This window comes from Dictyostelium purpureum, assembly GCF_000190715.1.
Source record: "Dictyostelium purpureum unplaced genomic scaffold DICPUscaffold_600, whole genome shotgun sequence".
NCBI lineage: Eukaryota > Evosea > Eumycetozoa > Dictyosteliales > Dictyosteliaceae > Dictyostelium > Dictyostelium purpureum.
In genome coordinates this window covers 1-12,372 of record NW_003519934.1, presented here as the reverse complement: position 1 = coordinate 12,372, position 12,372 = coordinate 1, and the positions used below count along the sequence as shown (strand labels likewise).

The following is a 12,372-nucleotide window of genomic DNA, read 5'->3' as shown; positions in this document are numbered from 1 at the left end:
TTATAATTTAATAAAGATATTACTGATAATATTATTGCAATGGGTTTTCCAAGTGAAAAGGTAGAGGGTGTTTTTAGAAATCCAATGAAGGATGTTCAAAGATTTTTAGATCAATATCACAAGGATCACTACAAGGTTTATAATTTATGTTCAGAACGTGTTTATGATCATTCAAAATTCTATGGACGTGTTGGATATTATCCATTTGACGATCATAATGCACCACAATTTGAATTAATTGAATCATTTTGTAAAGATGTAGATAGTTGGATGAAGGAGGACGATAAAAATGTTGCAGTTATTCATTGTAAAGCAGGTAAAGGTAGAACTGGTCTAATGATTTGTTGTTGGTTAATGTATTGCGGTATGTGGAAAAACACAGAAGATTCATTACGTTTCTATGCAGCACTTCGTACCTATAATCAAAAAGGTGTCACAATTCCATCTCAAATTAGATATGTTCATTACTTTGGTAAATCAATAAGAGAAAATATCAAATATGTTCCTCGTACTGTATTATTAAAAAAAATCGTCCTCAAACCACTTCCAAAAGAAATTAACCTGTCAGAGATTCAATTCAATATTTCAGTTGGCAAGACATCTGTTTTTACCTCTAAAGACTCTGTTAATGTTATCATTCACAAAACCGAAAAAAAAAAGAAAGAAAAGAGCCCAAAGGAATCAAAAAAAGATAAAAAAGATAAAAAATTATCAAAAGAAAACAGCGAAGCCAAATTGGAACATTCCCCATCAATGCAATCAGTTAATGGTGGTGCCTCACTTAGCAGTAGTACAAATAACGCCGGTATGAACACAATTAGTAGTCAAACTCTCTCACAGTTAGGTGGTAGCCAATTTAGTTTAAGTGATTTAGCTGGCGATGCTTCAATCATCGAAGAATATATAGCTTTTGAAATTGGTAGCCTTCCATTATTGGGTGATATTAGAATCGAGTTCACTGACAAAAATGGTGATCGTATGTTTATGTTTTGGATCAATACTTCATTTGTACAACAACACGAAAGCATTCCAAAGATTGGTCTCGATAAAGCTCATAAAGATAAAAATCATAAATCATATCCAGAAGACTTCCATGTTGAACTATTTTTTGAACAATTAGAACCATCACATACTACAGTTGTTGCCTCAGCTGAGGAACATTTTCAACAATACCCACACTCTTCAAACAATGTAGCAACCTCTTCATCACATAATGAAATTTTAGATAATACAAATAATTCTTCACCACAATCAAATATAAATAATAATAATAGTAATAATATAAGTTTAAATAGCAGTAATAATAATATATCTTTATCATCATCACAAGTTAAACCAATTGTTGAAACTGATACTGAAAAAAAAATAGATGAACCAACTGTTGTAGAAAATCAGGAACAAGTACCACCAACAACTAAAGTTGAAGCTGAAAAAGTTGAAAATAGTAATGCCAGTGCAAATGATAGCGAAACATCTTCTGATACATCAAGTAATAACTCTAACTAAAATTTCAAAAAAAAAAAAAAAAAAAAAAAAAATAATCAATAATCAATAATCAAATTAATAACAATAACAATAATAATAATAATAATAATAATATAAACATAATATAATTGTATTTTTTATAAACTTAAATTTAATTCTCACTTTTTTTTTTTATATTTAGAAAAAAAATAAAAAAAAAAAGAATATTTAATTTTTTTTCTTATTTATTAAAAAACTTTATCTGTTTTAAAATTTTTTTTTTTTTTTTTTTTTTTTTTCAAATTGGCATATTTTTTAAAAAAAAAATAGAAGGTTAATCAATTTATTTTAATTGTTTTTTTATTATTAAAATAAAATATTTTTTAAATAATAAATAATTAATTTTTTTTATAAAGAAAAATTTAAAATTTATACAAAGAAATTTTTTTTTTTTTTTTTTTAAAAATATTTTTTTAAATTTTTATATTTTTTTTTTTAAATTTAAAAAAAACAGCAAAAAATTAATTTATATGTTCAAGACGTAATTATCAACACGACATTGGAGATATTCATTTAATTTTAAACAATGTCGACAACTCTAAACACAAAAGATAACAGTAAATTCATTTTTTTTGATAAAACTAAAAAAATTTTGCTTGTAAATTAATTTTAATAATATATTTTAATATTTTTAGAAAATGCATCAAATTCTCAATTAATGCAATTTGTAATTGGTGGTTTAGCTGGTATGCTTTCATCTGCAGTTACTCATCCAGTTGATTCCTTAAAGGTATTTTATTATAATGGTTTTATTTTTTTATTATTTTTTTCCCCCAATAATGATCCAATAGAATTTATTTATCGGGATAGGAATAAAAAATTAGAGAGTTACTAATATTGGTTATTTTATAAATTTTTAGGTAAGAATGCAATTACAGGGTGAAGGATCAGGTGCAGTCTCAAGTGCAAAAAAAGGAACTTTTAGAATGTTAGTACATATTAATCAAACTGAAGGTTTTTTCACATTATATAAAGGTTTATCAGCATCACTTTTAAGACAAGCTACTTATACCACTACAAGATTTGGATTATATGATGTCCTTAAAGATATGTTTATAAAGGATAATAGTATGTAGTAATAGCTAAATTATGGTTATTATATTTTATTTATTAATATTTTTTATTTTTTTTTTCTTTACCAAATTAAAGAGCCACTCCCATTTTTTCAAAAAGTTCTTGTTGGTATGCTCTCAGGTGCTGGTGGTGCTGTAAGAAACATTTACTATTATTACTATTATTATTATTTGTTAGGTTTATAAAAAATACTAATATTCTTTTATTTTTTCAAGATTGTTGGAACTCCAGCAGATCTTATTATGGTAAGAATGCAAGCTGATGGTAAACTGCCACTCAAACAAAGAAGAAATTATAAAAATGCATTTAGTGGTATATACAGAATATCAAAAGAGGAGGGTATTTTAAGTTTATGGAAAGGTTGCAGTCCAAATTTAATCAGAGCGATGTTTATGACTGCTGGTCAAATTTCATCATATGATCAAGCTAAACAATTATTATTAGCAAGTGGTTATTTTTATGATAATATTAAAACTCACTTACTGTAAGTTTTGTTATTTATATAAAGGATTGTAAAATAATATTAAAATATTTTAATTTTTTAGAGCAAGTACCATTGCAGCATTTGTAGCATCAGTAGTTACAAGTCCATTGGATGTAATTAAAACTAGAGTTATGAATTCACCAAAATTAGAAACCGGGGAGCCAGTTTATAGAGGTACAATAGATTGTTTAACCAAAACATTAAAACAAGAAGGACCAGGTGCATTTTATAAAGGTTTTGGTCCATATTTCATGAGATTAGGTCCACAGACAATCCTTACATTTATTTTTGTTGAACAATTAAATTTATTTTGGAAGAAAACTCAAAATATGTTTGGTAAAAGCAAATCAATATAATTTTTATTATAAAGTTATAATGTATTAATAAATAAGAAATAATAAATAATAAATAGTAATAATTAAAAACAAATAAATAGTTTATGATAAACAAAAAACAATAAGCAATTAATAAAAAAATAAAAAAAATTTATAATGTAGTTGATTATTTAATTAATAATTAAGGAACTATTTCAAAATAATATCAGATTTTTGTATTTTCTAAAATTTTCTAAAAATTATATTTATCTTTAAAAAATCGATTGTAAATTAAACAATAGTATTAAATATCATGTATGCCTTAATAGCTCAGTTGGTACGAGCGTGAGACTGAAGTTCTTAAGGTCGCTGGTTCGATCCCGGCTTGAGGCAAATCTTTTATTAGATCGTATCTTCCATATGATTATTATAAATTTCTATTTTGTTTGGTTTCTTATTCTTTTAACACTTTTTCAATGTCTTGATTTAAATATTTTACTGATTAATTTAAAGCATTAAAATTATCTTCACTTTTTTAAAAAAAAAAAAAAAATGATTTAAATATTCTTGTAAATGGAATTGTAGGAGTGGTATTTTAACTTTCTGAAAGAAAAAGATTTTTCAGAAGAGAAAGAGCTAATGAAGAAAAATAAGAAAATAATAAAATAAATTAAAAAAGAAGTGAAAGTAACAGTAGTCAAGAATATGGCAACAGTGATAGCAATAAAATAAATAAATAAATAAAAAGATCATTTTATTTCTAAAAGTTATAAAAATTTTAAATTTTTTATTTTATTATATTTTTTTTGTTATGTATGAAATAATATATTTTCTTTTATTATAATTATTAAAACTATTAATTATTAAAATTTATTTATTAAATGATTATTTAATTAAATTTATAAATAATTTAGTTTTTAAAATATTGATTGGTTTATCTACTCTTGGATATGCTTTGATAGTGAGTCTAAGTGGTGGCTTTTTACCATAGTTCAATAATTGTTTAAACTTTTATTTATTGTTTTTTGGTGATGGTGTAATGTTTTGATATATGAATGGTGTAAAATCTTTAATGTTTTCTTAAATCTTTGCATTCTGAGTCCGTAATGCCTGAATAGGAGCTAATTGGGGAAATTTTTTCTGATTCTTTACTGTTGAAATTGGATCTATTGAAAAAAAACTTCAGATGATTTGGCAATATCATCTTATTGTTTTGATTTCAAAGCTAATTTGGATTCTGAATCTTTTAATTTTAGCCTTAGTGCTAAAATTTCTTTATTTGCAACTTTTTTTATTTCGGATAATTGTTCCGATGCATCCTCCAATCTTGACTCGGCACGTAATTTAATGGCATTAAATTTATGAACTTGAACTTTTATTTCATTATTAAGTTTCGAGTTGGTTTCTTCAAGCTCAACGGTTTTCTAAATTAAAAGAATAAAAAAAAATTAAAATTAGATATTAGTAAAAATGAAGTTTTGATTTATAATATTAAATATTAATAAACATTTGTTGATCATTAATAATTAATATTAATATTGATTTATCAATAATTATTTCTATTTAAATATTTACTTTTTTTAATTGTTCGTTTTCATCTAATGCATTTTTTAATTTTGCTGATTCTGTTAATGATAAAGGTTGACCTAGTATCTCCCCCATTTCATTTTCATAAGCAGATAGCATTTTTTTTAATTTTAAAGATTTTTTTTGTTTTTTTTCAAATTTTGATTGAATTACCGCATTTTCCTTTGATAGAATTGCCCTTTCTTTGGAAAACTAAATATTTTAAAAAAAAATTAATAAATTGTAAATATAGTTTGTGTTAAATGAAACTTACCTTCATGATGATTTCTTTCTTTTGATTTTCCATAAGACGATCAACATCTTCTTTAGTAAACATTTCAACATTCTTATTTTGTTGATGTTGTGGACAATAATATTTGATGATGATTGCGGTACTAACGAAATTAAATAAAGAAAAAACAAAAATAAATAAAACAATATCTAAATAATCTAAATTATCTAAACTAAACATTTTTTATTATTTCTATTAAAAATGAATTGCTAGTAATTATTTACAAATAAAAATAATAAATAAATAATAAAAAAACTATAATGATTGACCAAAATTTATAAAAAATGAATTTGGTAATGTAAAAAAATAAAGTATTACTGAACACAAAAGAATTTGAAGTTTGTATGCTTTAATTTTTTATTGAAACAAAAAAAATTTTTTAATATTATATAACAAAGGAAAATAATTTATGACAAATAAAAAAAAAAAAAAGAAAATATAACAAAATGAAAATTATTATTTAATAATAAAAAAAAAATTAAAAAAATTAAAAAAAAATAAAAAACAATACTATACTGTTTAATTTGAATTTTTAATAGTATACATAAAGTTTTCATTTAGTTTACCTTTATTTTATATAAATTGAGTATTTTAATAAAATATTATTTAATTAAATTCTCTCTCTGATATACGAAATACTTTTTCATTTAAATTTTTTTTTATTTTTTTTTATTTTTTTTTATTTTTTTATTTATTATCTTTGGAAATTCTATAATTATTTATCAAAAAATTAAATATTTGGATGCGAATTAGTTAAATACAAAGCAAAAAAAATATTTAAAAAATTATTATATAAATTTAATTTTAATTTATTTTATAAAAAAAAAAAGAAAATAAAAATTATTATTACTCTGCTTTTGATCAACATATACAAATTCTTTATTTGGTTTATAGAGGATGCTGAAAGAGTACTGGATATTGGTTTTAAATTTGTATACCAATTTTTTAATAAATTAATAAAAATTAGTCTTTCAAATTCAAATAAGTTATTTCTTCAACATTAATTTCGAATTGGTTTGTTTTTTTGTTTTAATGTGCATATACTTACTTTCTTTTTTGTGTGTTGTAATAAAAAAATTGAAATAAAAATAATTATAAAAATTGTTAATAAAAAATTATTAAACTTAAATTAAAAAAAATAAAGGTTATTGAAAAAAAATGAGTTGACATTGAGTGTAATTGGTTATGTAATAAAATGTTTTGACCCAGTGTTGATTAGATTGTCTAATATATTTATTTTAAACACATTGATTATGAAAATGAACCAATTCTCCCTTTTTCATACTCAACAAAAGGTGGTTCTCCACTGTTTTGATTAGGTGATTCGGAATACCGGTATGATTTTGGTTCACCAGAAAAAGAATAACGTGATTCATTTTTGTTAAATGATGGCTAGTTTGATGGTTCTCTTTTATAAATATAATCTGATTCATTTTGATTACGTGGTGGAGAAGCTTCTGATTCTGGGTGAGCATTTGGTCGTTGTTGATAATAAGTTGATGTGCTTCTACAATTAAATTGATGGCTCTGTTGTTTAAATGGTTTTTGTTCAAATTGTCTTTGTAGTTTTAACTCTCTAAGACGTATCAATTCAGTATTGGGTTGTTATAGAAGTTGTTATTGTCATTGATGTAGTAGTTGTTGTCTTTATTGTTGCCATTATTGTTGTTGTTGCAGTAGTTGTAGAAATAATAAATACTATAACCCTTATTAATTAAAAAAAGAAAAAAAAAAAATTTAATTAAAAAAAAATGAAATTCTTAAATTTACTAAAAAAGGAATAAAAGATGGTTAAAATCATTATTAAAAATTATAATAATAGTTTTTAATTAATATAGTAACTATAGATTTTATTTTATCTAAAAGTCAACTCTAAGGAAAGTAACTTTATTTTTATATTTTAATAGACTTTTCTAAGAAACTATCATTGTTCAATTCAAGGAACGGTTGATAGTTAAATAATTATCAAAAATAACTAATATCTCTATTTTACAACTTATTGTGAAACCAAAAGATGAGGAAATATTTAAAGAACATCTGCATCAGGTGTGTTTCATATTGATTGAATTAAAAGAAAGAAATTATTATTTATAATTAATTAAATCAAAACACTATATACAAAAACATTAGATAAAGGTTTCATTTTATGGGGTGGAAGCAATAAAAAATTTCTTATCAATAATTTATAAAAATTGAAAAAAATTTAAAAAAAAAAATTTCTATTTTTTATTATTTCACCCATATCATCTTTTATTAGTTGTATTTTAATTCGACAATATATTTTATAAAACATATAATAAACCAAAAAGAAAAGAGCTATTTAGTGTTTTAAAAACCATTGTTAAAAATTAAATAAAAAACCCAAAGGTAAAAATAATAAATAAATAAATTAGAACATATGGGATGCAGAACTGTTCAATAAACCCCAAATGCATCATCAAAAGGAACAATCAAAGCCTTTAGACATGGAACCGAAGGAAATAAGAGATTATAAAATGGAAAATAAATTATTATTAACTTGTAAATAAATTTTTCTTATTAAATAAAAAATAAATATATACACTGGTGTATATTTTTATTTATACTCATTTATTTATTTATTTCTATTTCCCATACAGATTTTTATATGTAAAAAAATAAATAGTTGTAGAACAAACCAAAAACAAAAAATAAATTAAAATTACTGACTTTAATTATACATATAAATTTAAAAAAAATTATTTAAATCTATTTTTTGTAATTAAAATAAAATTTATAATTAACTTTTTTTAATTTTTTTATTATTATCACTTAATTCATCAATATTTTTTAATAATAAAGATTATTATTTTTCAATCTGTTATTTAAAAAAACAATATCAAAAAAAATTCACAAATATAAAAATATTATAACCCCCATAAAATTAATTCAAAAAAAACTTTTTTTCTATTAAAAAAATTAAAAATGTAAAAAAAAAACTGTTTTTTAATCATTATATATTTTAGAGGGAAAACAGTTTGTTTTTATCTTTGCTCATCTATTTTGGATAGAAGAGTCATTATATAACTCTTGTTGTTCTCTATTTAAACATTGAATTGGTTGTTGCTCATAAATTTCATATTGTTGAAACAATGGTTGATTATATTCCTCAAATTGAATTTGTTCTTCATTTTGATATTCAATTTGACCCTCTACAAGTCCTATTTTATCAAATTTGGATGATTTCTTGTTCGTCTTGTTTTCCAAAAAGTGAAAGGTATTGCACATTGGCCTTCCTTCAGGTGTTTGAATTTTATCTTGTTGTTTAATAAATCAGGATAGTTATAGAAAATGTATTTGCTAGAATTAAAAGATTTTCAAAGACAAGCAATACTTTAAATTTAAACAATCAAATTATTTTTAAAAACTATTAAAAAAAAGTTTATTTTGTTTTTTTTTTGTTTTTGAAATTTTTTTTTTAATTTTGTTCTGATTAATCAAGTTTTTGGGAAAATTTTTTAATTTTTTTAATTTTTATTTGTTTAAAATAATTTTTTTATTTTTTTTATTTTTTTTTATATTAACAATGGATGGGCCGCTATCATCTCTAATTAAATTTGGCGTAAATGAAGAGTTAAAAAACAGTGGTAATATTAGTGATAGGTAAGCACAATACCATATAACACAATAAATATAAATAATAGATTAAAAGCATGTTAATTAGTTTTTTCTTTTTAACTTTTTATTATAGATTATTATATTTAGTTTGGAATAATATATTTTTAAGGAATGAAATTCATAAACATATTTTAAAGTTTATTGAACATAGTGATAAACATCTTGATAAATCTAGCTATGACCAGTTTAAAGATAAATCATATATAACAACACTTAACTGGCGTGGTGATCCACTACCAGATAAAGATGAATTTCCACCATTTTTGACAAATTTATATTTGTTCAATTTTTCTAAAAGGTTACCTCGAAAAACTTTACCAAATACAATTACTACACTCAGATTCTGTAATGATTTTAAGCAAGTAGTTCTACCTGGCTCATTACCAAATAGTCTCACAACACTCACATTCGGTTATTGTTTTAACCAAGTAGTTCCACCCGGTACACTACCAAATAGTCTCACAACACTCACATTCGGTGGTTGTTTTAACCAAGTATTTCCATCCGGTACATTACCAAATAGTCTCACAACACTCACATTCGGTTATTATTTTAATCAAGTAATTCTACCCAGAACATTATCAAAAAGTCTCACAACACTCACATTCGGTCATGATTTTGACCAAGTAATTCTACCCAACACATTACCAAATAGTCTCACAACACTCACATTCGGTACTAAGTTTAACCAAGTAGTTATACCCTGCTCATTACCAAATAGTCTCACAACACTCACATTCGGTGCTAAATTTAACCAAGTGATTCCACCCCGAACATTACCAAACACTCTCACAACACTCACATTCGGTTATTATTTTGACCAAGTAATTCCACCCGGCACATTACCAAACACTCTCACAACACTCACATTCGGTGATGGTTTTAAACAAGTAATTCTACCCGGCTCACTACCAAATAGTCTCACAACACTCACATTCGGTCATAGTTTTAACCAAGTAATTCTACCTGGCTCATTACCAAATAGTCTCACAACACTCACATTTGGAAGTCTTTTTAACCAAGTAATTCCACCCGGTACATTACCAAATAGTCTCATTACACTCATATTCGGTTATCTTTTTAACCAAGTAATTCTACCTGGCTCATTACCAAATAGTCTCACAACACTCATATTCGGTCATGAGTTTAACCAAGTAGTTCCACCCAGTACATTACCAAATAGTCTTACAACACTCACATTCGGGAAATGTTTTAAACAAGTAATTCTACCCGGCACATTACCAAATAGTCTCACAACACTCACACTCGGTAATCGTTTTAACCAAGTAGTTCCACCCAACACAACTATATTTTTTATTTAAATAAAAAGTAATAGATGAACAAAATCTTCAAAACCAAGAAGTCCCAAAATTATTTAAGATTTACACATTCACATATACATATGCACAGTACATGCACTCTAACTTATAATTTTAAAAATACATACATATACACATTCATAAAATTTACAAACATAATGAAAAAAAGTCAATTCATATACAATTTAAAACTCGCTGTCCACTAATATAATGAAACATTTTGTGCAATTTATTAACATTTAAAAAACTATACCCAAAAAGAAAACAAGTTAATAAGAACAAACACAAGGTTATATTGTTTAAACTATGATATGTTACTATCCAAAAAAACAATATTCGTCATAATACATATGATTTATTGAACAATTAAAAATAATAAAATAATATAATCCCCAGATATTTTTAATTTCCAGGGTTTGAATAAATCTTTTTTTATTAATATGTATAATTTATTTATATTTTATTAAAAAGTTTTATAAATTAAAAAACAAATTTCTCTTTTTCGTCTGCTTTGATTATATCTTCTTCTTCGTAAGTTTTACAAAACTTTTCCATATAACTGACCCTTGGTAAAAGTTCTAATTTTTTTTATATAAACACCAATAATATATGCTTTTTTTGTTTTAACTACTATGCATCCATGTTTTTCATTTTGACCGTATACTCTGTTATTTTCTCTGATATAAATATTATATTGCTCGCCCATTAAAATAATTGCTATATAAAACTTTTTAAACTTAGATACAGCATTTTTCGCACTATATTAATATAGTGTATATCACGTGCCAAAAATAATAAATTTAAATATTGATGATTTAATATATCATTAAAAAAAAAAAAAAAAACTTTCCGAAAATATGGTCTATTTTTAAAGGTGGCTTTTTTATTTATTTAATAAATATTTAGTTCTTATGAAAATAATTTGAAAATTATAATAATTGATAAAATGTACCCAACTAAAATAAATATTAACTGAAAGTTTGATAATTTAATTTGGTTATTTAGTTTGAGATTATTTAGTATAAAACCACTAAGTATAGATTTCTTTGAACTTAAAAATTGTTTATAGGTTGATATTTTTTGTTTAAATTTTTCCACCTGAGTTTTAAATTCTTTATTTGGTTTAATTTCTTCTACTTTGGGGGATTCTTTTTGGTTTGGTTTTCTATATAAAATATTATTAATAAAATCAAAAATTTCACCGTACTCATCACTAAATTTGTCAAATAAAAGTAAATGGTCGTCTAGTTTTTTATTTGATAGTAGGTTTAGATTTTGATTTTCTAAAACCAATTGACTGATGGAGTCATTTTGGTTTGTAATTGAGGATTTTAATTGTTCATTTTGTTTGTTTAATGAGGTTATTATTTCATTTAATTTTAATATTAAATTATCTTTTTCTACCGTTTCTTTTTCTTTGTTTTTATTTTGAATTGAAATATCATTTTGTTCCATAAGTTGGGCAAGTTGGTTTTGTTGTATTTGTATTTCATTTTTATATTTATTTAGTATTTCTTTATTCTTATTATTTGTCAATGTAAATTTGTTGTTTTCTGTTGATAGATCAAAATTATCTTTTTTAATTTTAAAATTTTCTTCCTTTTCTATATTTAATTTTTTATTTACTATGAAAAAAAAATTAATAAAATGTTGGTTATATAAATAAAATTTAAAAAAATATTTACAATTATTTATTTGATTTTTTAAATCATTTATTTGTTTTTTATTTGCTTTATCATTTTCTACAAGTTCTTCAAATTGGATTTCTAATTCTTTTTTTTTCTTTTCTATATCTTTTAAATTTTTAATTTCTATTTTTAATTTCTTAACCTTTTCTTCTAATATTAAATTATTTTCTGTTAAATCGTTTTCATTCTGTGCATAAAAAATTAATATTTATTTTCAATTTTTTATAAAAAATAAAAAATATATTTACTTTTATATAGTTTTTAATTTCGTTGCTTAGGTTCAATTTGATGTTATTATTGTTTTCTATTTCTATTTGGTCATTATGTGCGGATATAACAATTGAAGTTTTTGAATTTGAATCTTTTTGGCAAAAATTCTCTTCCTCTTCTTCATCTTCATCTTCATCTTCTTCCTCCTCTTCTTCTTCATATACAACTTCGTTATACTCTTCTTTCTTATTATCTTCTGCTTAAA

The 12,372-nt window shown here is 23.1% G+C and overlaps 6 protein-coding genes across 6 annotated transcripts; 3 read left to right on the top strand and 3 right to left on the bottom strand.

Moving 5' to 3' along the window:
• The first annotated feature begins 258 nt into the window (after window positions 1–258).
• DICPUDRAFT_93257 (uncharacterized protein) lies at window positions 259–1,714 on the top strand. The gene has a single exon (XM_003294608.1). The coding sequence runs from the start codon at window positions 271–273 to the stop codon at window positions 1,504–1,506; it is 1,236 nt and encodes a 411-aa protein (XP_003294656.1). The 5' UTR covers window positions 259–270; the 3' UTR covers window positions 1,507–1,714.
• Window positions 1,715–2,182: 468 nt separating this feature from the next.
• Window positions 2,183–3,438, top strand: DICPUDRAFT_43741 (uncharacterized protein; the record flags this gene model as incomplete). The annotated part of the gene is made up of 5 exons (XM_003294607.1): window positions 2,183–2,254; window positions 2,385–2,592; window positions 2,674–2,732; window positions 2,814–3,082; window positions 3,144–3,438. 5 exons carry the CDS (start codon window positions 2,183–2,185, stop codon window positions 3,436–3,438), a joined length of 903 nt encoding a protein of 300 aa, XP_003294655.1.
• A 1,163-nt stretch (window positions 3,439–4,601) lies between these two features.
• Window positions 4,602–5,434, bottom strand: DICPUDRAFT_159687 (uncharacterized protein; the record flags this gene model as incomplete). Its single annotated transcript, XM_003294605.1, has 3 exons — window positions 4,602–4,820; window positions 4,972–5,175; window positions 5,237–5,434. 3 exons carry the CDS (start codon window positions 5,432–5,434, stop codon window positions 4,602–4,604), a joined length of 621 nt encoding a protein of 206 aa, XP_003294653.1.
• Window positions 5,435–6,492: 1,058 nt separating this feature from the next.
• Window positions 6,493–8,500, bottom strand: DICPUDRAFT_159686 (uncharacterized protein; the record flags this gene model as incomplete). Its single annotated transcript, XM_003294604.1, has 3 exons — window positions 6,493–6,662; window positions 6,697–6,830; window positions 8,301–8,500. The coding sequence occupies 3 exons, from the start codon at window positions 8,498–8,500 to the stop codon at window positions 6,493–6,495; spliced, it is 504 nt and encodes a 167-aa protein (XP_003294652.1).
• Window positions 8,501–8,798: 298 nt separating this feature from the next.
• On the top strand, window positions 8,799–10,212 carry DICPUDRAFT_85108 (uncharacterized protein; the record flags this gene model as incomplete). Its single annotated transcript, XM_003294606.1, has 2 exons — window positions 8,799–8,875; window positions 8,964–10,212. 2 exons carry the CDS (start codon window positions 8,799–8,801, stop codon window positions 10,210–10,212), a joined length of 1,326 nt encoding a protein of 441 aa, XP_003294654.1.
• Window positions 10,213–11,118: 906 nt separating this feature from the next.
• Window positions 11,119–12,363, bottom strand: DICPUDRAFT_85107 (uncharacterized protein; the record flags this gene model as incomplete). The annotated part of the gene is made up of 3 exons (XM_003294603.1): window positions 11,119–11,834; window positions 11,895–12,084; window positions 12,146–12,363. Coding segments are annotated over 3 exons (1,122 nt in total), but the record flags the coding sequence as incomplete, so codon positions are not given.
• Window positions 12,364–12,372: the final 9 nt, after the last annotated feature.

Coding starts and splice junctions, on each gene's coding strand:
- DICPUDRAFT_93257 (XM_003294608.1), top strand. CDS start 271: ATGAAGGAGGACGATAAAAATGTTGCAGTTATTCATTGTAAAGCAGGT.